We start from the raw sequence: 27700 nt of genomic DNA on the forward strand, positions 1-27700 counted from the left end.
GGTATCCGATCAACCTATTTATTTTTAAATAAATGATCGGTGGCGACTCCAATCCATTTTCCTAAGTCGAAGCCCAATTCCGGGGCCCAACCGAAAGACGGTTGCGACAAAGTGAAGAAATTTCAGAACTTTGACAACACAAGCAACCATTTTCTTGAAGAAATTGACGGCATACAGAGACTTCAATTAAACGGTAAGTTGTAAAATTAAATTTGTATGTATGTGTTTATAGTAAAAGGGAGAGAGAGAGAGAGAGAGAGAGAGAGAGAGAGAGAGAGAGAGAGAGAGAGAGAGTTACAAAATAGAAAAGTGAGTCTTCTATATAAATTATACACAGCTAGTATTAACAATATTTGTTCGTGTATCTTGGTCGTATTAATATTACTAATTTACTATATAAGTTATAAATTATATCGAGTTTCTTCCAACACAAATAATGCCAAAGTATATCTAATGTTATATTTGATTCAAATTATAATTGGTAATTAAATTATAGTTTATTATAATTGATTTAGGTAAGAATTTTTATGGATTAAGAATTCTTGGTGATCAAGTATTTGACTTTACAAATGGAGATAATGTCTTAACATAATTAGTAAAATAAAATTATTTTAGATATATGTAATCTTTTTGAGATCTCCGTAACTTTTGAGGTTTATGTTACAGAAATAGTTTTGTAGGGATTGAGAGAGTTTTTGGGATACACCGGGTTTTGGTATCTATACAGGATTTTGGGATACATGTGATATCATGTATTTATATTATTCGTGTTCTTTACATCTAAAGTAAATTATTGTTCATCACGTCCGTGGAGGTAGATAAAGCCGAACCACATTATATCTCGTCTCATGTACATGTCTAATTTTATAATGATATCGGTTTGATTATTTTTCTGATTAACTATCATAATAGTTGGAAACAATTAACTTAAAAAAGCCTTACTTTTGGAAAAATATCAGTATTATCATGCTCTACTCTGTATCTGTCATGATTTAAGAAGTTATAGTAAGAAACAATCAACTTTTGTTTACGGGGTACAACAAGACTCGAGTGTATATAAAGTAATTCCAAAGGAAAACAGAACATAGTGTCCACTCCTATAAGCGAGTAGACTAATATAAACACCGCAAGACTCAAACAGTTGCCGACTTGAGTTCCGCCGGATGTTGATCTACATCGAGACGGATAATATAGGGGAAACAAGGGAACCCAAATACAGATGATTTTTTATCTTGATTCCAGCAGTAACCATACTCAATCCAACATCCTGATAATGTGCAACGGGTTTTCCATTCGTGTCGACGCTCAACACCCCACCGTTTTTCTCATTTTCCGGTCGCCCTATCCACCTCTCGGCCACTGCCGCTGCCTTTCGAACCATCGGATATCTCAATGCTAAATCCCAAAACCTTGTAGTTTCCTGATATGATCCACCAAATGCTAAATCAGAACCAGTAGTCATTACGATATGAAAGAAATTAACAATAACTGCTCATAGTTATCCAGTCATAATTAACAATAACTGCTCATAGTTATCCAGTCATACCGTGGGGAATGCTATCCAATAATGTCCTTCTCATCATAGTTAATGTTATCAACCAGGCCAGGTAAATTATCGATAAATTTTTCAACTTGTCCCTTTTTATTTCCCCGAATGTAGTACTTTCTGCATCTCCTCCTGCACGTATTACTCTCGTATATAAATAATGTGTGAGATGTAGATTTATTGAAGGGGTTAAGGAAAACGTACATGGCGGTTTCACAAAAGACCAGAGAATCTTGAAGAGGCGACACGGCGACGCCGTTGGGAAAGTAGAGATCGGTGAGCAGCACATTGGTTCGTTTCGAAATCGGATCGTAGCTTATAAGTCGACCGTAGGGCCGCCCCTCCATAATGTCCTGGTAGAATTGGTGTATGCTATGCTTAGAGGAAGCATCAGTGAAATAGAGCGTGCCATCTTTTGCTACGTCTACACCATCAGTTAGTTTTACCATCATTTAGTTTTAGTTTCACACCGTTGACTTCATCCGCGAGCACATCCACAGCTCCTTCTCTACTTACATTCAATAGCCCCTGTATCAAGGCATGATAATTAATTAGTGCATTAATTTTATTTCTGTATATTTAAAGAAGACAATAAATGAAAGCAGTTCATGGATTTAATGAACACTAAAGTACAACCTGCCTACCCATATGACATATTGTCCTTATCGAAAGGATATTATGTATGTTTAACCGGAATTAAAAATTGTAACATGAAAGTAATTACATATATGTTCGAGGTCGAGGATAAGGATAAGGATGAGTGTTGAATATAAATAACTATTGGGTAAACTACCTATTTAGTCACTCGCATATTCCTACAATTCTTTTTAATCACCAAACTATTTTTTCAAAATCATACTTAATGTTATGTTTTGTTTTTAGTTTAGTTACTCACTATTAAAAAATAAATAGAACTGCTAATGTAAGAAAATTTTATTTTTTAATGATTACATGACATTTTCTTATAATGACTCGTCATCATCATAGTTAATTTTTTAACAGTGGGTGATAAAAATATAATATTGGGTATGATTTTGAAAACAAATAGTTTGATGACAAAACCGAAATCCTGAGAAGAGGTGAGTGGCTAATAGACAGTTTACCCATAACTATTTAATGTTTTTTTTTTAAAATTTTGTTCTTATATGAGGACGCCGTCATGCCGTAACGTGAACGTTATTCTACTTCAAACACATGGCTACATGAAAAGAAATTGCACACCTTAAAGGCGTCAGCGACGATGAGTTCATTGTTGAGTCCGAGAGCGATTCCGAGCGGTCTACCACCGGTATTGACCCAATCGTCAACAACCGTTTCACTGGAGGAGCTGTTCAGCCAGACTCGCTTGATCCATCCATCTCCACACCCCGTGTAGATTACCTGAGAGCTGGAATCATACGCAAAATCTTCGGGTCCCTGGAGCTTCCCCGCACCCAAGTACTCCGCCCCTTGTAGCAGGCGGTCTTTAAGCAGCGAAGGGGGCTCGAAAGGGAGAGTCAACTCGTGGAGGGGCATGGGAGCGGCGTCGAAGGAGTCAAGTTGGTAGACAAGTATAGCTGCAACAACTGGGAGCAGAATCGCGGAGAAGAAGAGAGGCAGCAAAGGCCATGATCTCGTTCTTGTATTAATATGGGAGTATTGGGATCCGTAGGCATAGTTTAAAAGATAATTCCAGGAAGGCGAACTGTATTGTGATTTGTGAAGCAAATGGATGTGGGTAGAAAGAAGTGATGATGAGTTTGATATTTGAATGAATGAAACAAACAAATGGTACATCGGAACCCCTATATAGAAGAAAACAGAACTCACCGAAATCAAATTTTAAAACAAAATTTGCATCTCTTCAAATAATTCCAAACGTAAGCCACAACTAAAAATTATTACATAAATTTAAATAATAGCAATTTATTTAAGTTTTTTTCATTCTTCATCTATAATTTATTGTTGGTTTAATTTTTTAAATTAATTTTTATATACAATCCCTAAATAATATATATATACATATATATTATTAAAGATTAGTCGGCTACATTTAAAACTCAAAGCCCAACAGCTTTTATTTAAGAGGTTACTCGAATTTGAGCCCAACTAAATCGGGCCTTGCACTTTTGAAGTTCCATTTGAAAGTCATTAGGGCATTAACAATATTTCATGAATCATGTATCAATTCGTTACACGATATAAAAGACGACGTGTCTTTAATGGCTAATCACATTTCTTGCTTCCAAAATTATTGCATGTTTGTCTTTTGATGTTAAAGAGAGGTTATACTAATTCGTTTATCTTTATTCCCTCGCATTTGGGATAATAAATAAGACAAAATAGATTGTGACTTACTCAAAATCGATTCGGTCAAAGTTTGATCAACTCTTGAATCAAATAGACTCAATTTGAGCTCGAACTCGACTCAAATTCTTAACGAGCCAAAACAAACTACTTGATACATGACTTGAAAGGCTCACGAGCAACTAAAAAAATATATATATTAAATTTTAAGATTTTTTAAATTAAATTATTATTAACATTAACATTTTTACGTTGTTCTTTATTTTTAAAATACAATATAAGGTTTTCATGTAGTTAAGGTTTAGGTTTAAGCTCGAGTTTGAGCTTCAATCTAGCTAAGTCTGAGAATATTTCGAGTTCAAGTTTTTTCGAGCTCGAGTTGAGCTTGAAGATTTTAAGCTCACAAGCTTTCAAGTTGAGCTTGGCAATTTTAAGCTCGTGAGTTTTCGAGTCTAGTCGAGCTTAGTTTTATATTTTTCGAATTGAGTCTAGCTCATCATTACTCAAACTCGACTCAACTCGTTTACAGTCCTATTCATATTTTCTTAGGTCTTGAGTTCTAAACTCACTAGGAGCAGTCTCCTTCCATTTCTTAAAGTCACCCCTTCCGTTATCATCTTAGTAGGATTAAGATTATATTTAGAATTTGTTAAAAGAAACGAGGTTATATATATATTTTGTATAAATATTGTCATCGAATCTAATATATATATATATATATATATATATATATATATATATATCTATGAATATTAATCAATCAACTTAAAAATTGAAAATTCTTAAAAGAAACTGTTAATATCTTTTAGGACATAAATGGGCTCAAGATTATATCTTGGGCTTGAAGGTTTGAGTATTTTATAGGACGAAGGGTGAATTATGAAGAAGTCGAAATTGCGAGAATTTGCGGGAAGTAGATAGTGATAATGAATATTGATGGATTCTAAATTCTAATAAAGCAATAAAACCTAAGTGTTATACAAGGGAGTTTATAGTTGTCTAGGACCGTCTCTTGCATGCAATACAAGTACATGAAAATTCAACCGTCAATTACATGCGATTGATACGGGACTAGAATTTTGTCTAATATTAGACGATAAAACTTGAGTTAAATATCTAAGTTACAAGCAGAGCCGAGCCGTGCCGAGACGAGATGGCGGCGGCGGTGCGCAAGAGTCCCCCTTGTTCTCTATCACTCAACAAGAAAGTGGGAAAGCCAAGCCTTAAATATTATTCCCAATAGTATTTCTAATACTATGTGGGATTGAGCATTACCAACACAGAGTACTTTTGATATTATTATTTGAGAATTGATAGTCGCTTCTTGTGTGAAGTGTAATGTTTCACCTTACGTCATTAAGCTGTTTATAAAGTTTAGGTTTCTTGACCCACTCATTTCATTTGATTTGAGGCATGTTTCCCTAGGCTAGGCTGGTATAAAAATAAATTAACATTTTATCAATTTAAAAGAATCCACTGATCAAATAGGTTTAGATATTTTCAATCCAATGTGAACATGTTCAAGATTAATATTAGACAAGATAATAATGCAATAATAACACAGCCGCATGCAACAGCCAAGCGGCCATTATCGAACGTAGATAGCATTTAATTAATTTTTCTTCTTCATTTATTTGGGATAATTTTACATGTCAACTCAAGTAATCAACAACATCCAACGTCAAGAATACAAAACAAAACTCCAAAATTAGGGCTAGAAAGTAGAAAGATGGAACTAATTTCTTAGCCCGTCGGCATAATTTTAAAAAAAGTACGACACATTGTTGTTCGGACACGGCTGCAACATAATAATGTTTGGTTTAAGCTTCGAATTGGTTACTTGTACGGTGCATAGGCAAAACGTACATATTGTGTTCATCCTTGCGGCCTTTATAAAGGATGACCGCCTCCGATCCAAAATGCACGATAGCAAAAGCAAAACGTGGGGGGTCAATTATCAAAATTATTGGCTTTGGAGATTGATAACATCGTTTGATCAAATTATTATTCATGGCGGAATCAGCTGATCAGAGGGAGAGGGTTCTACCAAAATTGAGTTGTGAACGATCCGTCTACGGTTGAAGGGATCACGATGATTTTCGCAAAGGCTGGCAACGAGAAGGAGGACGCCGAGACCATGGGGAATACACCGTTGAAGAAAATATTACAAAATACATATCAATAAGAATCGAGAAGACAAAATTGGTTTTTTTACCTTTAAGGTTGAGTATTCTATCGAGTCGGGTAGAATAGAAAAACTTGTGTTAGTCGAGCTCATGAATATTATTTAATCATTCAAACTTTGTTTGAATTTTTTTTCAAGTCGAATTTATGAAATTCGATTTGAGTCAAGTCAAATATATATATTCAAATATAAATGTAATTATTTGTAATATTATAGTATAGCGCAAGGTTTTTAACCTTGTAGTCGTGGGATCGAGTCCCACGGTGGGCAATTCATAATTCTGACTGTCGGAGGTCTTCCACGGAAACTGCTCTCAACCTGGCGTTGGGGGCAGCCTACTACCTTACCTCCCCTCACCCCATTACATATGAGAATAGGGTCAACTAATTTTTATTTATAATATTATAGTAGTAGTAATTAATTCCAATTTAAACTACTCTCTCAAACTATATATATATTCAATTCTTTTTCTTATACATAAGATTTGTAATGTTATTTAATAAATATCATCTAAAATTATATCATTTATCTATAAGACTAATGTTACTTTAAGAAAGAAGAAATTTTGAGGATAATTGATGGAAGTATAAAAAGAGTCAAATAATTGATAAGAATAAATTTTTTTATAAAAAAATTATTGAAAAATGATCAAATTGGAATAAATATAAAATTAAAAAATTAAACTATAAAAAATATATCAAAAAGAAAAATTAAAGTTACAAAAATATTATACATATCATTATAAGAAAATCAAATAAATTGAAACTTTTTAACTATATGATATATATTTATAATGTTACGTATTTCACATAACGTATAAAGAGTAAATGAATTCATTAAGTGATTTCAATGATTAAAAAGAATATTGTCTTATTTTAAGGTATTAAATTCGAATAATTACATTTACATAATGTATGTATATTATCAATAATAAAAAATAATTATAAACATATATTATTTTATAATCTTCTAAAACTAAGATGTATAAAAATATAAGAACATTGGGCCCACATAGTGGATTTAGTAACCCTTGGATAATAAATATCCATGTCAGATACTTTGAAAAATGTCCGATTGACATTTATCCACTAAAAATTATCATGTTTCTAGTTTAGTCATCTAACTTTAATTTTTTTCTTATTTTATCACCTAACTTCCGAATTCTACCTTTAGGCCATCCAACTGTTAGTTGTATAACGAATGATATGAAGAGCTTGTTTGGTGTAAAGCCTGATCTTGTTAGTACTTATACTATATTGATCGATAATGTTTGTAATTCAATTAATTCACGGGAGGCGATGAGATTGGTTGGTGTGCTTAATGAGTCTGGGTTTAAGCCAGATTGTTTTTGTTTATAATACCAGTATGAAAGGGTCTTATGAAAGGGTCCTGCATGTTGAGCAAAGGGAGTGAAGCAAAAAAAATGAAAGAGGAAGGTGTGGAGCCTGATCTTGTGACTTATAGTACTTTGATTTTTGGCTTGTGGAAATCTGGGAGAGTAAAAGAAGCTAGGAAGTATTTAGATATTTTGGTCGAATCCTGGCATTTCCCGGATGCCGTTACGTACACGTCTCTGATGAATGGAATGTGTAGAGAAGGGAATGCATTGGGTGCAGTGGTTTTGTTAGAGGAGATGGAAAGAAAGGTCTGTGTACCTGTACCCCAAACTCATGCACTTATAATACGCTGCTTCAGGATTGTGCAAGTGTAGATTGATGGAGAAAGGAATGGAATTATATGGGGTAATGAAGTCATCTGGTATGACGCTTGAGACTGCTTCTTCTGCTACTCTTGTGAGAGCACTTTGTCGGGAGGGCAGGATTGCAGAGGCATATGATGTGTTTGATTATGCTGTTGAGAGTAAGAGTCTAACTGATGTCGCTGCTTACTCAACACTGGAGGTTACTCTTTAGAGGCTGAAGAAAGTTAGAGAACAAGGGCTAGCTGTCTAACTAGTATGCCCATTTTTCTGTATATCAGTCTCTAATTTGTAATTCTTATTGGTTGTTGCAATTTTTACACCCCTTGTTAATGGATACAATATATGGCAGAATTGGCTCGTGGCATCATAATTTCTGATACTGCAAGTGCATTATACTATATGTAACACCCTTGAACCGTACCCGACCAAGATACAGATTTGAGGTGTCACATTGACTTTTCAATACTTGACTCTTTAAAAGATCTGACAAAAATTGTACATTTTACTTTTAATTGAGTGGTGAAGCCCTCATTAACACTTGTTAAAAATCAACTTAATATTTGACAATGAAAATAAATACTAAATATTTTTATATAACCTTAATAAAACATAGTTACAAGACATATAAGAACATTTATGATTTAAACATTTATAGTACATGCCAACAAAATTTCAAATAACAAAATCACATACTATTCAAATCATTCTGATATGATATTCTTCAAGGATATGCTGTCCTGTCCTAGCTTACTCTGCTGACTTCTATGAACCTATGTATGAAAACACTCACACGCTAAGTCTTTGATTTAGTGAGGCATAATTGAGTAAAATAAAACATTAAACATTTTCTTAACATTTCAAGAGAATATTTAATACGAAAAACAAGATGCATTTCCTATATATATATATATATATATTATTCACTGATCAATTCATATTAACTTGTTTAAATAGCCTAACGCATATTACTGAGAACTCAATGTATGTTAGTACTTTGAGGTTGTGCACTATAATTACAGTTGAAACTGACGTGTAGAATTTGCACCGAAATGCCACGTAGAATATGCACTGAAGTGCCACATAGATTTGTCCCGAAGGACCTCATAGAATTGTCCCGAAGCACCACATAGAATTGTCTTGAAGGACCGCGTAGAACCATCGACTCTTGGCATGCCAATTATACATCTAATTCTCATAATACATACTTTGGGCTTTAACCATATAATTATTCACATAGCATTATTCAACTTATTATTTTCTCACATAGAGCATATACTCATAGTATTTCACATAGCATTATTCAAATGATCATTTATTCACATTGAACACATATACTCATAGTAACGAAATCAAACCATGCTTTTGAATTACAATTTAAGTAAAATCATAAAAATATAAATAATTATTAAAAATTCTATTTTAGTTAAAAATCATTAGAAGCCGACTCATCACAAGTCTTCTTCCCTTGTATTAATACATTAAAGTAGTATGCACTCACCTTTGCCTTACTTAAGTCCTAAGCAAATATCCTCTTCACTTTCGCTCACTATCTTTATACGTCAATTCGTTCCACACTTACTTTCGATTGAATCTACACGTTAACATGAACAATATGAATATCGAAACTCAATTAATTGTTAACCAACCATTATTTACATAACTAAGTAAAACACCTAATTCACAATTTCAGACCGAACAATATCGGTACTCTACATCCAGTACCAATACTTCCCTTATATGGTACTAATACTTACTTCAGTATCGATAACCAAATTGCATTCTGAAATCTCCTCTTCAATTACAGTATCGATACCTTACTATTGGTATCGATACCCCCAGTATCGATACTACCCCTTCAGTATCAATTATGTTCATCCGATTCATATAGTATCGATATTGTTCTTCCAGTACCAATACTCTTGCCCATAATTCACTTATTTCATTTCAAATTTGACCCAAAACTCACCTAAATCTCATACTTCTAACTCCATTATGCCCTTAAACTCAATAACACTTGTCATAACTAACTTATATAAATTAAATTCCCTTTTAACATCCAAAATTTTCACTAGAACAGTTAAAACTAAAAATCAACCCCATTCTTCAAACTTATTTCCAATCCTTTCTAATACTTCAAACATCTTATTCAGACCTTTAACAAGTCAAATATACCTTTAAAATTCAAATATTAACCAAATTTCATCAACTCCATTAAAAATCCATTTTACCAAATTATCATTAACTCATCATTCTCATAGTTTTTAATCATATTTAAGCTTTCTTAAGCTTATATACTGTTGAGTTGATCGATCGGATGACATAGCCAAGAGGGGGTGAATTGAAAATTAAAAATTTTGGTGGAAACTTTGACAGAAAATAGAAAATATTTGCACAGCAATTTAGAGTGGTTTGACTTTCTCAACCAAAGTCTACGCCCACTACCTTAGCTATCCACACTAAGGATTTTCCACAAATTCACTAATTTGTCTTTCTTTTGAGAACAAAGAGTAACCTTATAATCCCCTCAAGAATTATACCCCAAATTCTTGAGACACTCTCTTCTCAAAGAGAAAATTACAAACTTTGCAAACTTATAGAAAGACCTCACAAGGTAGAATGTTTGCACAATATAGTACAAAGAAAGAACACTCAAGAATAAATACAATTGAACACAAATGGTGTTCTTGAAAGCAAAATGAATATTGAATGGATTTTGGCTTGAATTGCTCAAACTTGATGTTTAAGGCTTTCTCTTTTGTTACTCTAGCTTCTCTTATTTCTTGTTTTTCATCAATGACTTCAAGACTTGTTTAAATACACCTCTGATCAATTCTAGACGTTAGAGATGATCATTGAGTCAATAGAGTCGTTGTAGTGTGAAATCCATTTGAAAAGGCTATTGGAAGCGTATGGGTAGTACTCCTTCATAGGGGTATCGATACCTCTCATGGAATCGGTAACCATTTTGCATTCGATGTTTGTCTCAGAGTCAAAATCATGTATGTAGTATCGGTACCCATAATCATGGTATTGGTACTACTATATAAGGGTATCAGTACCCTATAGGATATCGGTACCTCTTTTGCATTTGATGTTTTAGGGGTATCAATACTGTTGAGGGCCCTTATGAAATTTTAATGTTGACTCGATTGTTGTTCGAAATACTTTGTCAAAATTGTTTAAAAAATATTTAAAGTATAAATCACAAATTTTTCATTTAGCAAAGAGTAATTGATATTTGAAAACTTTGAGTAATAATTGAAATATTCGAATAATTGATTGGAATATTTGAAAACTTTAAATCAAATATAAAATCTTAAAATTAATTTACATTTTATTTATTATATCGAAATATCAAAATGTTTTCAACATATATTACCTAAAATCTCAAAACCAACTTAAAAATACAAGAAACGACCAACTTTAAGATTACTCATCTTAGCATGGAGGTTCACAGTAGAAGAAGGAAGAAGAGAAGATGAAGAGCTTCTAGGCTTTTCTTTCCTTTAATTCAATTCCATCACATGTTAAATAAACTTAAAATGAATTTTAAATTCATTTCATGCTAAAAAAAAGACTATTTTACCCTCCTATCATTCAATATTTGATAATTATTCCTAAAAAAAATTCTAAATCAATCCTTGAACATTTTAATTTATCAAAATCAAACCACTAAATTTTAAATTTTTACACTTTAATCACTGACCCGATATTTAGAATATTATTGTATGGTTCGGTATCTTCAAGAATCGGCACATGGAAAGTTTCTTATCCTGCTTTTGCCTGATTGTCTTTGTCTGCTAGCATTTTTATAGGTTCAGGCGGTAATACCAATACCGCATCATGCTTGTGCTCATCCAGTACCAGGAGATGAAATCTAGAGGTTCATGTGAAAGGCAGAAAGTTAATGTTACATAGAAGAAATTTTAAATGGAAATAAAGGGGGAACAAGGAGGTCACTTTCATTCTTTAGATTCTAAAATTAGCATTACCCGTTTTCATTGTTAGCAAAGTGGGGTTTATTCCACCGGTGCAACTGAACCTTCTGTGTAAACATGTAATTCGTGGCCTCCATGTTATTTCATGTTGTGTTCCTTCAGCAGGAGGATGAAGATTTATGCTTTTGTCGTATTATCCTTCATATGAACCACCATCATGCATGAACAAGCAATATTTGTGTTTTAAGTTTATAGTTTTATATTTTGTGAAGCCAGTACGTATTGCCAGGTACATTTATTTGTAATATTGACCAAGAAAACATAACCACAAAATCAAAGAAGACCAGAAATATAATTGTACGACAACTGCGGATATGATGGATCCGGTGCAAAAGGACACTGGCACCCTCCAATCTACATTCGCAGATGGCGAGATTGTAGTGGTATATATTGGCCTACACCGAAATCTGGGCAACAAAATTTACACTAGATTGATGTCCTCTGCTATGGAACGTACATAGCAAAGACAAAGAGATGAGGAAATGCCAAAAAATTCTTAAAGAAATTATTGAACCAAGGGGATAAAAAAAAGTTTTTGCCGAGAGTACAGTGCATTTGGCAACTACAATAATGTTAATGTACCATTAGTTTATGGCTAGGATACGGAAAATCATGGGAGACAAGGAGAATCACGGCAGTCCCTTGGCTCATGTGATTTTCTGCTTTACTGTATTAAACTTTGCCTAGGGGTCAGCTCCAGATTCGTCGTGTGGCTTATTCTAATAGTTTTTACGCTATGATTTGTGAATTGGCCTCATATCTCTGGCTCTAAACTATTGGTGAATCATGACTTGCCAGCCTTGAGTGTTCTTAAACTAATTTTTTAAGGACATGAATAAACTCTGGTTGGGAACAAGGGTATCGCACTAAATCATTGAGTAGGCAAGGCAACATACGGTTCACACGGCCAGTACCGGTTGTTTATAATTTCCGAATCATAAAACAAAGAATAAACATCCCTATGCATTGTTGTTCGTCTCTCCAACGTAACATTAAACAAAGATAAACGGTTGCAGATTGTAGGCAATATGTGCTACAACGATCTTCCAATTGTAGGGCAATCACATGGCCAATGATTGGACTTTGGCGTCAAATTGCTTTCTCGAAAATATATACAAGAGGTATGGATGTCTGAGCTTATATCGGTAGACTTTCGAGCTGTATATTTCGAGCACCTCTTGTGTGAAAGATATGACAAGCTCATCTGTTGCTCATGCGGTGAATGTTCCGGTCAGATCGATTAGCTTGCCGTCCAGATTGCAGCTTAATTCGATTGAAACGGAGCTGAACGAGCTCAAAACTTACGGAGTATTGTCTGGTGTAGGAACAACTCAAGGTGGTGGTGAGACGCTATGTGAAGGTTTAACTAGGCTTGCAAAGTTGTATAACAACATTGAGGAAGTCATTCAGTCTCCATTCACTCACCAGGCACTTCACCATCAGCAAAATGTAAAACCAGTAGAGCAGGCACTCGATGATTCGGTCGGATTGCTAGATGCATGTAGCACCGCGAGAGACCTAATTACGATGATGAAGGAACAAGTTCATGACCTTCAATCAGCTTTACGCCGGAGGGGCCGAGATTCGAGCATTGGAAATGATATCCATGCTTATATCAGCTTTAGAAAGAAGTTGAAAAAGAATCGCTAAAAGCCTTAGAGTACTAAAGCGATTGGAATGCAACGATAACGTTGCATTTCCTCTCTTTGATGTAGATTGCCATCTATTAAGTGTGGTAAAATCACTGAAACAATCCAATGCCGTCGCGATTTCCATATTCCGGTCACTGCTTTCGTTCCTTTCGATGCCTGTAACGAAAACAAAAGCCGGAGCTTGGTCTTTGATATCAAAATTCATACCAGTTGTTGCTGGTAGAAATCAGGAGTTTTTCAATGAGGTCCGAATCGTCGACCTTACACTGTATACGCTCCGGGAGCGAGTTCAAAAAAGCGATGCCAAGATCGATGCAGGGGGTTGAACTAAGGAGACTAGAGACACTTTCTGCAACCATAGAAGGTCTGGAGGAAGGTTTAGATTTCCTGTTTAGATGCCTAATCAAAATGAGGGTGTCTTTACTTAATATCCTCGTACTTTGAACATACTACTGTACTCCTTATTGTTCATGGCATCTGAATTGAAGGAATGGTCCATGTTCAAGAACCAGATTTTGTAAGAGAATTGTATAAACAAAATATATATGTTACAGAAAATGCTGTCAAAACCATTGAGGATTCCATGATTTCAAATCTTGCTCAGTAATTAGCTTCTTCATTCCAATGAATACCATTAAGGACGAATCTTTGTTATAATTTCTAGAAATCTGAGTCAAGGAGAAAACCAAGGCAATTAGGTGAGAGAAAACCCTTTTTACCACAGAGAGAAATAAATGTTTTCTTTTTATCCCTCAGTAAAAAAATATTACTTTATTAATAAAAACTCTTCAACTGCACACTTAATTTAAAAATCATAAAATATGTCGACATGAAATAAATTATAAACAACTCTTTTTAATAAAAATATAAACAACTTAAAAACAATATAACAAACTGCTTGTAATATAACCCTCCTAACACAAACAATACAAATGTATAAAAAAATGTTGAGGTAATTGAGATGATGAGTATTATGTTATTATTTAAATTTTGTTTAAAAAAGTTTAAATTCAGTCGAATTGTTTGAATTTTTCTTGAAATTTAATTATAATTATATATAATATTATGATTCAAATTAGTTTAAATTTAAATAAATTTTATCTAATCATATAAAGATATTCGTATATATATTTTATATATTTTTCACTCGTATAAATAAGATTTCTAATGTTATTTATTTAATAAATTATATATCATCTAAGATTATAAAGTATATTTACATCTAAAACTATAAAATATATTATAATGTTATTTTTAAAGAAATATATTTTTTTGAACCAAGAGTGCAGCACCTGTCCTTACGCCCAGCTACCAAGTGCCACTCGTGCACACAATATTATGATCAATACAAGCGTCGGCCACTTATTGCCGTAATCAAGATCTTGAAATTATAATAAACCTATAAATGATTGTATTTGGTTTTATCTAACGGATCTGGATCCCAATCTCAACAAAAATACTATTCAATACCTTTTGCTGTTCAACGGTTCTTAAATGCTGAGACAAAACCAGGTAAGCCACCTATATAGAAAGTGAGGCACCTGCAATTCTTTAAACTTTGAAATGGTATGGCTGTGTGTGGATAATGTGGCACCTAGGGAGGCAAAACAGGTGATGACTATTTAGGTTACATGCAGAAGGAGACAAAGTAACAGGACACCTCATGCATATTTGATATTTCAACAATATTATATATTTTTATTATATGAATCAAATGAGCCAAACCCCAAATTTGAATACTTTATTATTTGAGCCTTGCCGGTGAAGTGATGTGACAAGGTATCCGAATTCAAAGGACAAAACCCATCCTGGTTCATATGGTGATCACATTTTAGCATTCAATACCCTTGCTTTGTTATAAAATGGATGTTGATGTGGTTTGGTTTTAAACCATCTAAGATTCAAGCTCTGAAAGAGAAAACAAATGCAAATTAAAATGGGTGGCAGATACCATGTAAGATCAATTAGCTTGCCTTCGAGGTCACATCCTACGACTCTTAGAATGGAAGATGAGCTGAACCGGATCAAAACTTGGGAAGCATCGGCTTTGTCGACATCAGAGTCGATATCTGCCGGTCTTTCGGGGCTTGGAGACTTGTATCAATGCATGGATGATCTTCTCAACATGGCTTCGGTACAACAAGTACTATCCGTTCATCGACACGAGAAATGTGTCGATGAATTGTTGGACGGATACGTAAGACTTTTAGATATTTGTGGCATTGCGAGGATTACATGTTTCAGATCAATGAACATGTTCGTGTTCTTCAATCTTCTCTGAGGAGGAGGAAGTTTGTTTCGACCATGGAGGATGACATCCTTCGCTACACTTCCTTCAGGAAGCAGATGAGGAAGCAGGCGAAGAAATTGATATTGGAGTTGAAGCAAATGGATGATAAACTCGATGCATCACCTTGCCTGGACCAGGACCATCATTTCTGGGCCGTGATTCGAGTTCTGAGACAAGTTAATGTAACGAACACATCCATCTTTCGATCCCTTTTCTCGTTTCTGTCGGCACCGGTTTCGTCTAAGCAAACGAGATGGTCTCTGGTGGCAAAGCTGATGCATAAGGGTGTGGTAGCTTGTGAAGAGAAGCAGGATGTTGTTAATGAATTTGAAAGCGTGGATGCTGCGCCTTGCAGACATGGATTGGATGTTGATAAGATGCAAATTGCACATAAAAGATTGGTGGCGTTGGAGAGTAGCATTGAAGGCGTAGAGAAGCGTGTGGAGTGCCTGTTTAGGCAGCTGATAAAAGCAAGAACCTCTCTTTTGAACATCTTTTCTCAATAGAGTATTGTCATGGCTAATTTCTAAGGCCAAATCCTGCTGTGGCATCCAAGTTTTAGAGGACATGCTAGGGGATTTCAATTTCAATGTACATCATACAATTTTTTGTATAGTTACAGAACGAATGACAATTTGAAGTCTTGCAATCCAAATTATGTGGATTTATTCTTTAATCTTATTTTTTCTTGACAACTTTTAAGAGACTATTATCTTAGTTTATATTAGAGTTTAACTTAAATTCCATTCGATTAAATCACCCGTGATTTTATTTAAAAGGTATTCTATTGTGAAAATAAAACTGTAGGAGGTTTGAACCTAGCTACTCCCATATTGGCAATTGCATCTGGAACTAAAATCCGACTTAAATGCTAGGCCCACTACTTGAACAGTTGAAGATGGGTACTTAGGTCCACACTCTGCTTCATTGGTTTTTAATCTTCACCGAATTTTATGCCAAATGGCTGCCTGCAACTTCTTTTCTTCAAGTGAAGGTTACTGCTGTTGTCTTCACTTCCCTCCACGTGTTGGCCATGAAACCTACGAATAAGGGCACTCGAAACAAGACATCAACACGTGTCAAAACCAGATTAGTTCCATATATCCTTTGGTTGATTAATCTTTACTCAAAATATTGAAGCTCCTTTTCGATAAGGTACGGCATATCTGCTCCCTTTTTCAAAGCAAAAGAATAAAGCCACTTTGTCATTACAGGTAAAAACAATAACATCCGCATTTCGAATCCAAGTAAGCTGGCCAAAATCCATACCAAGATCCTGCTCAATGTACTGTAGTAGCATTCATGTACCCATTTAAACATGTTATCTGGCAAGTCTCTGCTTATTATTATGAGGTACCACTCGTACAACATTATTATAAGGTTCCAAATCCATTTTTCGGATCTTAAATCACATAGTTTATGTGGTGGTGGTGCATTATTTGTTGCTGAACGATGAATTTCCAGGTCGGCGTTCGACAATGGTGGTGGTGGTGCATTATTTGATGCTGAACGATGAATTTCCAGAAATATGTGAGAAAAAACAAAACCCCAAGAGTCAGATACACCGTATCCAAATCAGAACCCTGGGATTTTTATTAAATAAGGCAAGTTTATCATTATAGGCCCTTTCTTTATGGTGGGATATGTGACGACGACATAATGTGTGTTCTACAGGAAAATTACCCCACAATATCATCATCACATGCAATCCACATTGGTGCATGGGCCTACAGTGATTTCTGGCTGCTTTCCATCTCCCCCAACTCTTTTGGTATAAATAAATGCTAATGGATGATTATTATTTCAACTTGATTAGCTTTCATCATAGAATGAACAGAGTGACAATGGCTGCTTTCTCCTCAAAGTCTACGAAAAAACACGGTGTCCGGTCGGTTAGTTTCCCTGCTCGATCGCATCCGAGCACGCTTCGATTGGAGGAGGAACTGAATAAGCGTAGGTGTTGGCAGGGTGCTTCATCATCATCAAATGCTGAAACACTTTGCACCGGTCTATTCGGCCTAGCAGAGTTGTATATTTGCATAGAGGATCTTCTGAATTTGCCCCTCACTCGGCAAGCTTTAGCTCAGCATCACAGTGAGGAATGGGAAAATGCATTGCTGGATTGTTCGTTGAAGCACTTGGATCTATGCGGTAACACGAGGGATGCCGTTCTGTCGATGAAACAAAGTGCTCGAGAACTTCAATCGGCTCTTCGACGAAGCAAGGCAGGGGAGCTAAGCATTGAAAGCAATATCAGTGGTTACATCTCCTGTAGGAAGAATATGAAGAGGGAAATTGCCAATTCTCTTGCATCATTGAAGCAAATGGACGACATTTTCGGTGACTTTCCCCTGTTAGACCAAAACCGTCACCTGTTCGCGGTCGCTGAGTTGCTTAAAGAAGCAAGTCTGATCACTGCTTCAATCTTTCACACCTTACTATCGTTCCTCTCTCCATCGAGGCTGAAGCCAAAGCCCTCGAAGTGGTCATTGGTTTCGAAGTTGGTGCGGAAGGGTTCGACAGACGAGCATAAAATGAATGAATTAGACAGAGTCGATGTTGCGGTTAGCAACTTACTGATGCAGGGTTCGAAAGAGGACTCTGAGGAAAAGAGATTTCAATCAGCACTGCTGAATTTGGAATCTTTGGATGGTGTGTTTGAAAGTTTTTGAAGATGGATTAGAGTGCTTGTTTAGGAGCTTTCTCCATGCTAGAGTATCTTTCCTCAACATACTTCCTCATTAGGATTTTTATGTCCTCCAATCTATTGAGATTCGAGAGGTGGATCAACAACACTGACATGTAATTTCAAATGTCTCACCTACGGGAGATTATGTACAGTTGTTATAGGGTGCATTACTTGATACATTGCTGAAGCAGAGCATTTGTACATTTTGTTAAGTTCCATCACTGAATTCAGGCACTGATTTGTATTTTCTTGCAATGGAGACAGTAATCGATTAAGTTATACGTCTGTTGCTTTTGGGTTGTTTTTAATTCAAAGAAAAGATCATTATCAAAAAAATATTCTTTTCCGAAATTATATTTGTACGTTTGATTTGTCATCTTTCCCCTAAGATATAATAACTTATTATTAACAATAGCCCTTTTCGATTAAAATGGTGGAATGTCATTTCTCAAAATTTAAAATATTAATAATTTATGGTATTTTGGACAAAATTATCCTTAAAATAACGAGTTTTTTTTCCTGTAGACCATTCTCAATTCTTTTTCTCTAGATTTTGCATAAAATTATATACATAAAATAGTATATTATATTATATTTTAAATTTTTAATATATTAATCGTTTATAGTATTATGAGGTGAAAAATGATATTTGTATTAAAACAAAATTAATAAATTTTAATTATAATCTTTTATAAATTATTATTACATAAAATCAATTAATAGAATATAAAATTACATATTACATACAATAAAATTAATAAAAATTAACCAAAATAATTGTCATCTTGAAAGTTTAATTTATTGAAAAAACATATATCACAAAGATAGTTTGATGAAATATGCATCCAAATAATCATATATTTTTCAACCAAACATAATAATCTTATATTCTTTAAAAAAAATCAAACGTAATAGTACATCATTTACAAAATAATATTACATTCGGATAATCTTATTCTCAATAATAATCTTATATTTGATGAACCAAAAATCTCCTTTCGTCATCTCAAATGAATGGAATACAAAACTTCCATGAAATGGAGCTTCTGTTCAAGAAAACGATGCATCCGTTGGCTCTAAGCAATGTTCCAGGACGTATTCGGATTTATCCCAGTTGAAGATCTATTCTTTGTAAGCATATTAATACAAGAAAAGTTCATATATAGCAATAAGAAAAAAAGGTTGACAAGTTCAATTTCTGAGGTGAGAGCACATGCTGTCGGAGACTGTTCAATAACAGATTGAAATGCTCGGACTCCAATGGCGTTTCCATCATGTTTTTGGATGAATAAGGAAGATACAAGACACAATTTAAATGTTGGTTGACAAATTTTCCAACTTCTTCAACACATCGGAACGATAAACAACCATGACTCACCACCACTAAAACGTGAACCTGACAAGCAAACTCAACCTTCAGCCAACCATATATCTACTAAACTAGAACGATTGCTTCTATACAACCTCACACTCGATATATATATATTTTTTTTTGCTGAATGCTACATTGCCCAATAATATCAGCAGCAACGACAGGTTAAAACATCTAAGCAAGTGTAAGGCCTCGACTTTTCTTCAAGTTCTTGAGGAGATGGCAAAGATTCCAAACTGTAATTGCTGCTTCGTGCGCAGCAGAATTCACGTAAATTTCTGCAAACCCCTTTACTAAATGGAAATACTCGTTCCGGAATCTGCCTTCATATAATGGAAATGGAAACCAAGTACAACGTCAATCACTTGATAAATATTCCATCTGTGCTAAAGAAAATGTCCTGACCATCCTCACTTTGTACCAACAGATAACTAAAAAATGTGTTCTATCAAAATCAATCATGATAGTCTGTTGATCTGTAGTTAATAATCCATTGATATACATAAACACTGCATTGTATTTGTTTTTCAAGATGAAACTAGTGCGCGCACAATTTGCATGATGCAAAATAGAATAAAGAGAATAAAAGCACCAACTTACCTTAGATATGGGATACGCCTGCGTCTAACGAGTTCGTATGTAGTCTGATTTGTCAGAACAAGATAGCTGCATGAAAAACAAAGGTCCCCAAAATAAAGCCGTGCCCATGGTACATAACATTAAACCAATCATCAAAATCAGAAATGCAATGCTAAAAACAGTAAAAATGACAACTTACCTGTGAAAGAGAAGCAGTAGTAGTAGAAATAATATGGAAATTGACAAGGCGACCAATAATAGAATCATGATGGCATCCTTCCACCTGTGTCAACAAAATGTTTTGAAGTCAAATTTTCAGAATAGGCACAAACAAACACTCCGGTCCAAAGTAAAAGTCAAATAATCCATATTTAGCCACGCATTATCTCACACCATAAAATATTGGACTGTCGTACCAAGATGGAAGAAAAGAGAAGTAACTTCAGTAATATAACATACCAAGCCCTTGAAATATTGGCCTTCAGGAACGTAATGTACAAGATGCCAGTCCAAAGGCACAATGCAGTCTCTACACAAATATACCACCTGAATTTATAGGATTGTGAAGGGAGAAGACAAATCAGTTCTAAATTAGAAAATATATTTCAACTATATGAATTTATTAAAATAGCCTAAAAATTAACCAATTCGTAAAACAAATGGGAAAAAGAAAATCCTCTGTCAATATATTTCATGGGTTTATGTTATGATAAGTAACTTTTTTGCTGTTTGAGCACCCTTCTCATTAGATTATAGACACCTTATGCCATAGAAACAAAAGTTCACAAACTATAGGTAAGATCATAAAGAACATGTCAAAGTTGATGTAAACTCACCAAAATTTGCAATGATTATCCCGGCCAACACATGTTCCAAGCCATACACAATGATGATCAAACTGAAGAACACATTTATCACAATCATGGCAATGCTTTGCTCGTGGAGGCTGCAGTTGTACACAAAGAAGCATATCACATGCCATGTTAGGTACTAAGTGCAGGCAAAGTAACATCCAAAAAGATAGCTGAATAATCAGAAATGATTCGTTATAGTTTTTGCGATTAACATGCAATCAAAAGCAACAATATGGGTTAACAAGTTTCCTGAGTACATGGAGCACTATGCTCACCATCAAAGCTACAACTATAATGCTAGACATTATATAAAGTCAACAATAAACCTCCACCATAATTATCAATTTGGTAATTTTAATTAGTGAGAGAAGCTCCAACTTTTCTCTAGAGCTCAGGCATTTTTAAAAAGTATTTTCTCTGAAAACCTCATCCCCGGCGTCACTCCCTTCTCAACCCACCAGTCGGCCACCGCTTCGCTGACGCACCAGTAACCGTCATTAAGCTCCGACCGTCGCTCGTCGGCATCGGAAAAGTAAGAAAAAGTCACCATTTGAAGCCTCTTCACCCCGATCATGAATTTGACGTTGGTTTTCTCAAAATCGAACTAGATCGGCGTAGATCTAGAAGAAGAATTTCGAATCTACCGATTTTCCTGAAGGTACCAGCTGCTGCTTTGTGAAAATTGTGAATGCAACCGATCTAAAAAGGTAATCTCCTCCACCGACCGCCGCAACCTCCACCGCCACTACCTCCTCCTCCTCTTCCCTTCTCCATCTCCTCGATCACTTCCACCCCAAACCCACCTCCAAATTTCAATGCATCAGCCTTTCCCACTGACGGAAATCAAAGTCAAGCTACGCCCCCAGGACGCTGCCGCCCACCGTCAATTAACCACCATCCTTTCTCCTTTCCTCTCCAAAACCCTCCATCAACAAACCTCTCCTTCGACACTCCAACAAATACCCTTTCCTCCCAACTTTCCGTTCTTCGCCTCCGTTTCCTTGACAAGCCGCTTGGAGGAACTATATCCCTGTATTGCACGCACTTGCATAAAGTACCCTGTATTGCACGTGAGGTTGGTGAAGATCAAGCCGAGCATTCTGAAGAGGCTTAAAGAGGAATTTGGGTCCTTTCTGATGGTGGTGGCAATATCCTGTATCTGTGTGGGCAATATCAGACTGATATTTGCATCTTCTGGTTTCCAACTTCCTTGTATTCTATGGGGCAGGTTATGAGTTTGATTTCATATTTGACTGGACAATTCTAAAGTACCAGCATGCTCAAAGGACAAAAACACATCCTCAATCATCTGCTAGTATTTTCTTAATTCCTTATCGCCTGCGTTTAAAGATTCAAAGCCGAAAGCTTTTCCGAGTGTTAATCGTTTGTCCCACCTTCTACGTTTCTCAACATCTTTCGCCGTTCGCCGCGATCTCTTCTAACGTGGGCGTGTCTCAATGGAGGCTGGGTATTGCGGTGACAAGTCTGTTGCAGTAGCAAAAAGTGGGAGAATTGGTTATAATGATTGGTGGAAGGCCGCTCAAAAATCATAAATGGGTTTAGAATTGGATGCTATATGTTATACATTGAAAACTTACCAGAGATGATCCATTGGAAGAGGTTTGGATCTTTATTTTGCACCCATGGTACGATGATTGATGCATTCATTCCAACCAAAACAAATACAAAGGGGTTTCATTCTCTTCGCAACAATTGCAGAAGCAAGAAAAGCGATCTTAAAGATGATTGGTTCTCACATTGAATGTAGCAAAATTGGTGTCTCTATGGCTAAATACAACCCCCGACGATATTTTTGGAGAAAGTCCTCGCCAGCTGTCCAACGAGAGCCGGAGAGGGCAGATGTTACGAGAAATAATCTCTATGCAGTTGATGGTGTTGTTGACGAAGATAAACTTCAGGTACTGGGAAACTGTCTAATTGGGTGGTGTAAGAATATATCAAAATCGGTAATCTTGCTAGCCAGAGGCAAGACAAAGGCCTCGCTGGTTTCTCGTTGATGAGAGCTGTTGGGAATGTCGTTCTATTGATATTTGAAGACTCTGCTACGTTGAGGAAGGTAAAGAATGAAAAATTAGAGACTCTTGCAAAGTGGTTTTCCAAAGTTGCTGCTTGGTCGGAGAGTCTGGTGGTGGAGTGTCGTCGAGTGTGGTTAGTTTGCGAAGGAATTCCTTTTCACGCCTGGAATTGGGATACTTTCAAAAACATTGCAGCTAGGTGGCGTAATTTATTAGCAATCAACGAAAGCTCTCAATTTCCTTCATCTTTTGATCGGGCAAAAATCCAAATCCTCACAAAGGCTCAAGTGAGAATTGATGAGACGTTGGTTTTGAAGGTCGGTGCTAATTTCTTTAAAATAATGGTTCATGAAATTGAGCCTTCTTTCAAACCAAAGTCTTGGGTACCAGAGGAATGTGATGACTCTTTAGATCTTGTTTGTTCTCTTGGGGATTCGCCAGACAATTCTCAGTCAAACGGTGTTCTTCTCAGGATTAAAATGCTCCGATCAAGATGTTGCAATTGAAGCCACTAGCCTAGAAAAGGTTTCACTTAGGAAGAGTGCCAAAGGTGTTGAGAATTCGAGTAACAAAATTGGTGAGCAAGATGTAATTAAAAGTGGGTCTGTCGGTGTTGGGTTAGGATTGTCTTCATCCCATTGTTATGATTCAGGGTTTCAATCAACGAAGGATATGGATCATTCCGACTTAAATATCGTGGAGCGTCGTGTTCATAAATCAGTTAACCATTCTGATGGAGTCAGTCCCCGAGCCTCGGAAGATGTTCTTATGATGGGTCTCTTTCCTTCTAATGGTCTTTTCGATGATGCAATACAATTATAGAGATATTCCTCAGCAGTACCCCCTTTCCCTGGGAAACAAAGAAGAAATCGTGTTCTGAAGAAATGCAAGCAAAAGAAAGGAGTTTTGAATTAACTTGCAAGGACATATTGAATGATGGGAAGGAAGTCCGGTTTTGTTCCATTGACGATTTCTTTAGGACCTGAATTTTTTTTGGTGGCTTTGGTTCGTGATGGTGCTTTCAGTGGAGTTCTCTTTAAAGTCGGTTGATTTCGTTTTTATGAGTTAAGGTGTTGTTTATTCTGTTCTATTATGTCCTTAGGTGTTGGTTTGTTTTTTCTTTTATTGGAGGTGCAACTTAGCAATAGTGAGATTGTATCTTGGGATTTGTGGTTAAGGAGGTGAGAGTTTTAGGTGATTCTGTTTTTTCGTAATGGTGTCTATCACCTTTTGAGGGTATTCTGTGTTTTCATATGTGCTTGGTGTTTTATTTAATGAAATATGAGGTACTCTTTTCTTCCTTCCAATGTTCATTACCATACTTGTTAGTATGTGGACGAATACGAAGGGAGTTTTTAATGAGACCTCCAACTTTTATCAAAAAAATAAACCTCCATCTAGGTAAGTAGCACAACATAAGCAAAGGTCATCAAGAGGTCCTGATTCAAATAAAACGAGTTGTATTGAATGAAGGAAATAAAAATTAGACATAAAAGTTAGATCTCAATACCTGCTCAACATTACAATAGGAGCAAGTGCAAGATCTGCAAGATCCAAAAGAGGGTCGGTAGTTTTGTAGTATTCAAATAAATTCTACATAAATGCATTCTACTTGGTGATTTGCATGACACAACGCAGATTAAACTCAAGCTTATGGGGTTAAAACAAGCAAAACATCAAGATTCATATGCCATTTGTCTAGCAGACAAGCTTAGAAATATAAAATTAAAACTAGCATAGATAAAGTGGTAAAAAACTTCAACCTGCAGTGCACTTGTAAGATTTGTAAAAGCAACAAGCATAAGAATGTAAAAGGCAAGAGCAGCAATAGATACACGAAAGAAAATACTGTAAATGATAAACTTCGTCGGCACTTAGCACCCTGGCAGATCTATAAACATAAATTCATTGAAAAGGTAATTGAAAGAGATTATTCACAAAGTCAATAGTATATTACATACCTAACAGATGTTCCAGGGGAATACATGTCCATCACCAGCTTTGTCCAAGATGAGGGATTACTCCCTTGAAAACTTCTACCCGATTGACTCCCTTCAACAAAGACAATCAAGCTTCCATTTTTGCTCGAAGCAGGCTGTCTTTGCTTAAACATTATAAGAACATGATAAATAGTAAGATTTCAAGCATAAATCCACTTCTATGGCTGTTAGATCATTGTAGCCAAAACAATTTAGTACAAACTTCTGAAAGATGGAAGGAATAAATAATGGAGAAGGACCAATAAAAGGAAAAAATGCTTACTTTGAGGCCACTGCCGACTTCTGATATATCACGTTTGTCTCATTAACAGCTCTCATTACATCAACGGCATAACTAAAAGCAGAAAAAAACATTAGAGTAATAATGCAATCAATATTTTATACAGTTCAAAAGTTTGATCTAGAGTAAAAGCTTATTGGTATTTACCCGGGAGAAGAACTAGAAGTAATAAAGTATTGAACCAATGTGGCAAAAAGCAACAACAAATATAAAACTGTGTACCTGACAAAATGAAGAAAGAATTAAATTGAAGGTTCCACAGATATGTAGCATTTACAAGATATAAAGTTCAAGAGAAAATACTAAAGCAAGTGGATTGGAAAGAAAGAACATAAAACATCAGAACATCTAGTTAAGGAAGATGCATGTTTTATACTTTATTCATCGATGTACTTATGATATAAAAGCATTATCTTGATGTTAAAGTGGGCATAAAAAATGAACAAACGAATCCAAATTTACATTTTTTTAAAGCAGAAAATAGAACTAATAGCAGTGAATGAAGTCCGTTATACATACCAGGGTTCTTTTCTCGTTTTCTCAATCAAACCATCATCGAAAAGAAAGAGAATGCCGACGAATATCAGATGCAGCATCACTAAATTCACTTTCAAACCCAACGATGATCTCCGAGCTTAGAACCCACCATCAGAAAATCCAAATTAATTAGAAGAAAACGCTAAAAACCGTGAAAAACATAAAACAATTCGAAAAAAGGAAAGTCATAAACTAATTATCCGCAACTCAACTGGATTATGCAAAACAAAACATAGTAAAAAACTTATTTTATTGTAGGGAAAAATAGGATACCAGGATTGGAGAGACAAGGGAAGCAGTGGAAGCATCGGGCAAGAGCTCGATCGCGAAAAGAGCGGCATACACCTACGACCGTCGACATCAAACAAACCCACCCAAGAGCAACAAAAATTTTCAAATTTCAAATCAAATCACTAAAATACACCGGTTGTAACATCAAAATGGTCTTGGTAAAGTTATAGTTTTGGCTTTTTCTTTTAATTTCAAAGGAAAAAGGAAAGTTAGGAGCAGATTAGAAATGTGGATAAAACCAAACTCAAAGCAGAGAAGAAAAGAAAGAGCGAGCTCGTAGAAGATTACATTTGCAATTTGTATGGAAAATCAAAGTGCAGCTGTCGGTCAGATAATATTTTGGGTAAACTACAATTTTAGTATCTAAACTATTATTTTTATTTTGTTTTGATCACTCAATTTTTTTTTCCATAATCATACTTAACATTACGTTTTGGTTTCATTTTAGTCACCTACTATTAAAAAAATTAACGATAATATTAACGTGTCACCATAAGGTTATTTTATGTCATCATTGATAATATAAAAATAAATCTCTAAACTATATTACATTTTTTAAAATGATACATAAATTTTTTTTTATTACTCCAAATACTTAACATTACAAATATTATCATTTTAAGTATCTCAACTATTTATTTCATTGGGATTCGTGACTATTAATGGCTGCTTCGTGGATTGTTAAACTGCTTATCCTGAGATTATTCTCACGCAATGCCTTCCACGTTCTATAGCATGGGTGGTTTTTTATGGAAAAAAAATAGAAATATAAATATACGACATAGTTAAAGTTTCCAGGTATAAAAAACATTCAAAATATTTTCACATTCAGAGAGTTGAGAATTTATTCCATCCAGTGAGGTATTTAGTACTTAGAAAATCTTTAGCGGTTTTAGTTTTTGTGTAATTAAATTCGAAATGTTCGACGGTGATTCATAATGGTTAATGGTAGTTTGACGCATTGATCGGTGATGCAATCACATCTCAAATTCCAACATACTGAGTAGGCAATGACCGAAAATATTTATAATCAATCCTTTTCGTTGCGTCCATGCTCGATGTATGCTTACGTGTATATATATATAATCATTTTCAAAATCCAATGAACTTGTTTATTCAGGTTTCAAGAACATTGCAGTAGCTTGCTGCGGCAATGGAACTTATGATTGTAATCGAATGGCCAGCTTTTGCTCGAACAACAACGAGTACTTATTCTGGGACCGGTTTCATCCGTGACAAAGGGCATCGGAATTGGCAGTCTTGACACAATTTGGTGCACCGGAACCACTTGTGGCTCCCATGAATTTCAGTCAGTTGTTGGGAGTTGACATTTAGGATCCACACAATGAATCTCTCATCTTCACGTCACTTTGTTTTTAACACCAAAGAAAGAATCTGGCATG

At 35.3% G+C, this 27700-nt stretch overlaps 2 protein-coding genes and 4 pseudogenes across 2 annotated transcripts; 4 read left to right on the top strand and 2 right to left on the bottom strand.

Moving 5' to 3' along the window:
- Positions 1 to 1006: 1006 nt before the first annotated feature.
- On the bottom strand, positions 1007 to 3340 carry LOC120141611 (annotated as a pseudogene).
- A 2502-nt stretch (positions 3341 to 5842) lies between these two features.
- LOC120141655 lies at positions 5843 to 7984 on the top strand (annotated as a pseudogene).
- A 4924-nt stretch (positions 7985 to 12908) lies between these two features.
- On the top strand, positions 12909 to 13813 carry LOC120141656 (annotated as a pseudogene).
- A 1420-nt stretch (positions 13814 to 15233) lies between these two features.
- Positions 15234 to 16199, top strand: LOC120141600 (annotated as a pseudogene).
- A 1282-nt stretch (positions 16200 to 17481) lies between these two features.
- LOC120141601 lies at positions 17482 to 18578 on the top strand. Its single transcript, XM_039156416.1, has one exon. The coding sequence runs from the start codon at positions 17489 to 17491 to the stop codon at positions 18329 to 18331; it is 843 nt and encodes a 280-aa protein (XP_039012347.1). The 5' UTR covers positions 17482 to 17488; the 3' UTR covers positions 18332 to 18578.
- A 1011-nt stretch (positions 18579 to 19589) lies between these two features.
- Positions 19590 to 26512, bottom strand: LOC120141598 (protein S-acyltransferase 10-like). Its single transcript, XM_039156415.1, has 11 exons — positions 26280 to 26512; positions 25989 to 26103; positions 25617 to 25691; positions 25452 to 25523; positions 25151 to 25288; positions 24700 to 24733; positions 21136 to 21245; positions 20759 to 20845; positions 20499 to 20582; positions 20321 to 20386; positions 19590 to 20043 (listed from the first exon to the last, which is right to left on the bottom strand). The coding sequence occupies exons 1-11, from the start codon at positions 26365 to 26367 to the stop codon at positions 19869 to 19871; spliced, it is 1044 nt and encodes a 347-aa protein (XP_039012346.1). The 5' UTR covers positions 26368 to 26512; the 3' UTR covers positions 19590 to 19868.
- Positions 26513 to 27700: the final 1188 nt, after the last annotated feature.

The sequence above is a fragment of the Hibiscus syriacus genome, unplaced genomic scaffold (assembly GCF_006381635.1).
Source record: "Hibiscus syriacus cultivar Baekdansim isolate YM2019G1 unplaced genomic scaffold, ASM638163v2 tig00110812_pilon, whole genome shotgun sequence".
Lineage (NCBI taxonomy): Eukaryota > Viridiplantae > Streptophyta > Magnoliopsida > Malvales > Malvaceae > Hibiscus > Hibiscus syriacus.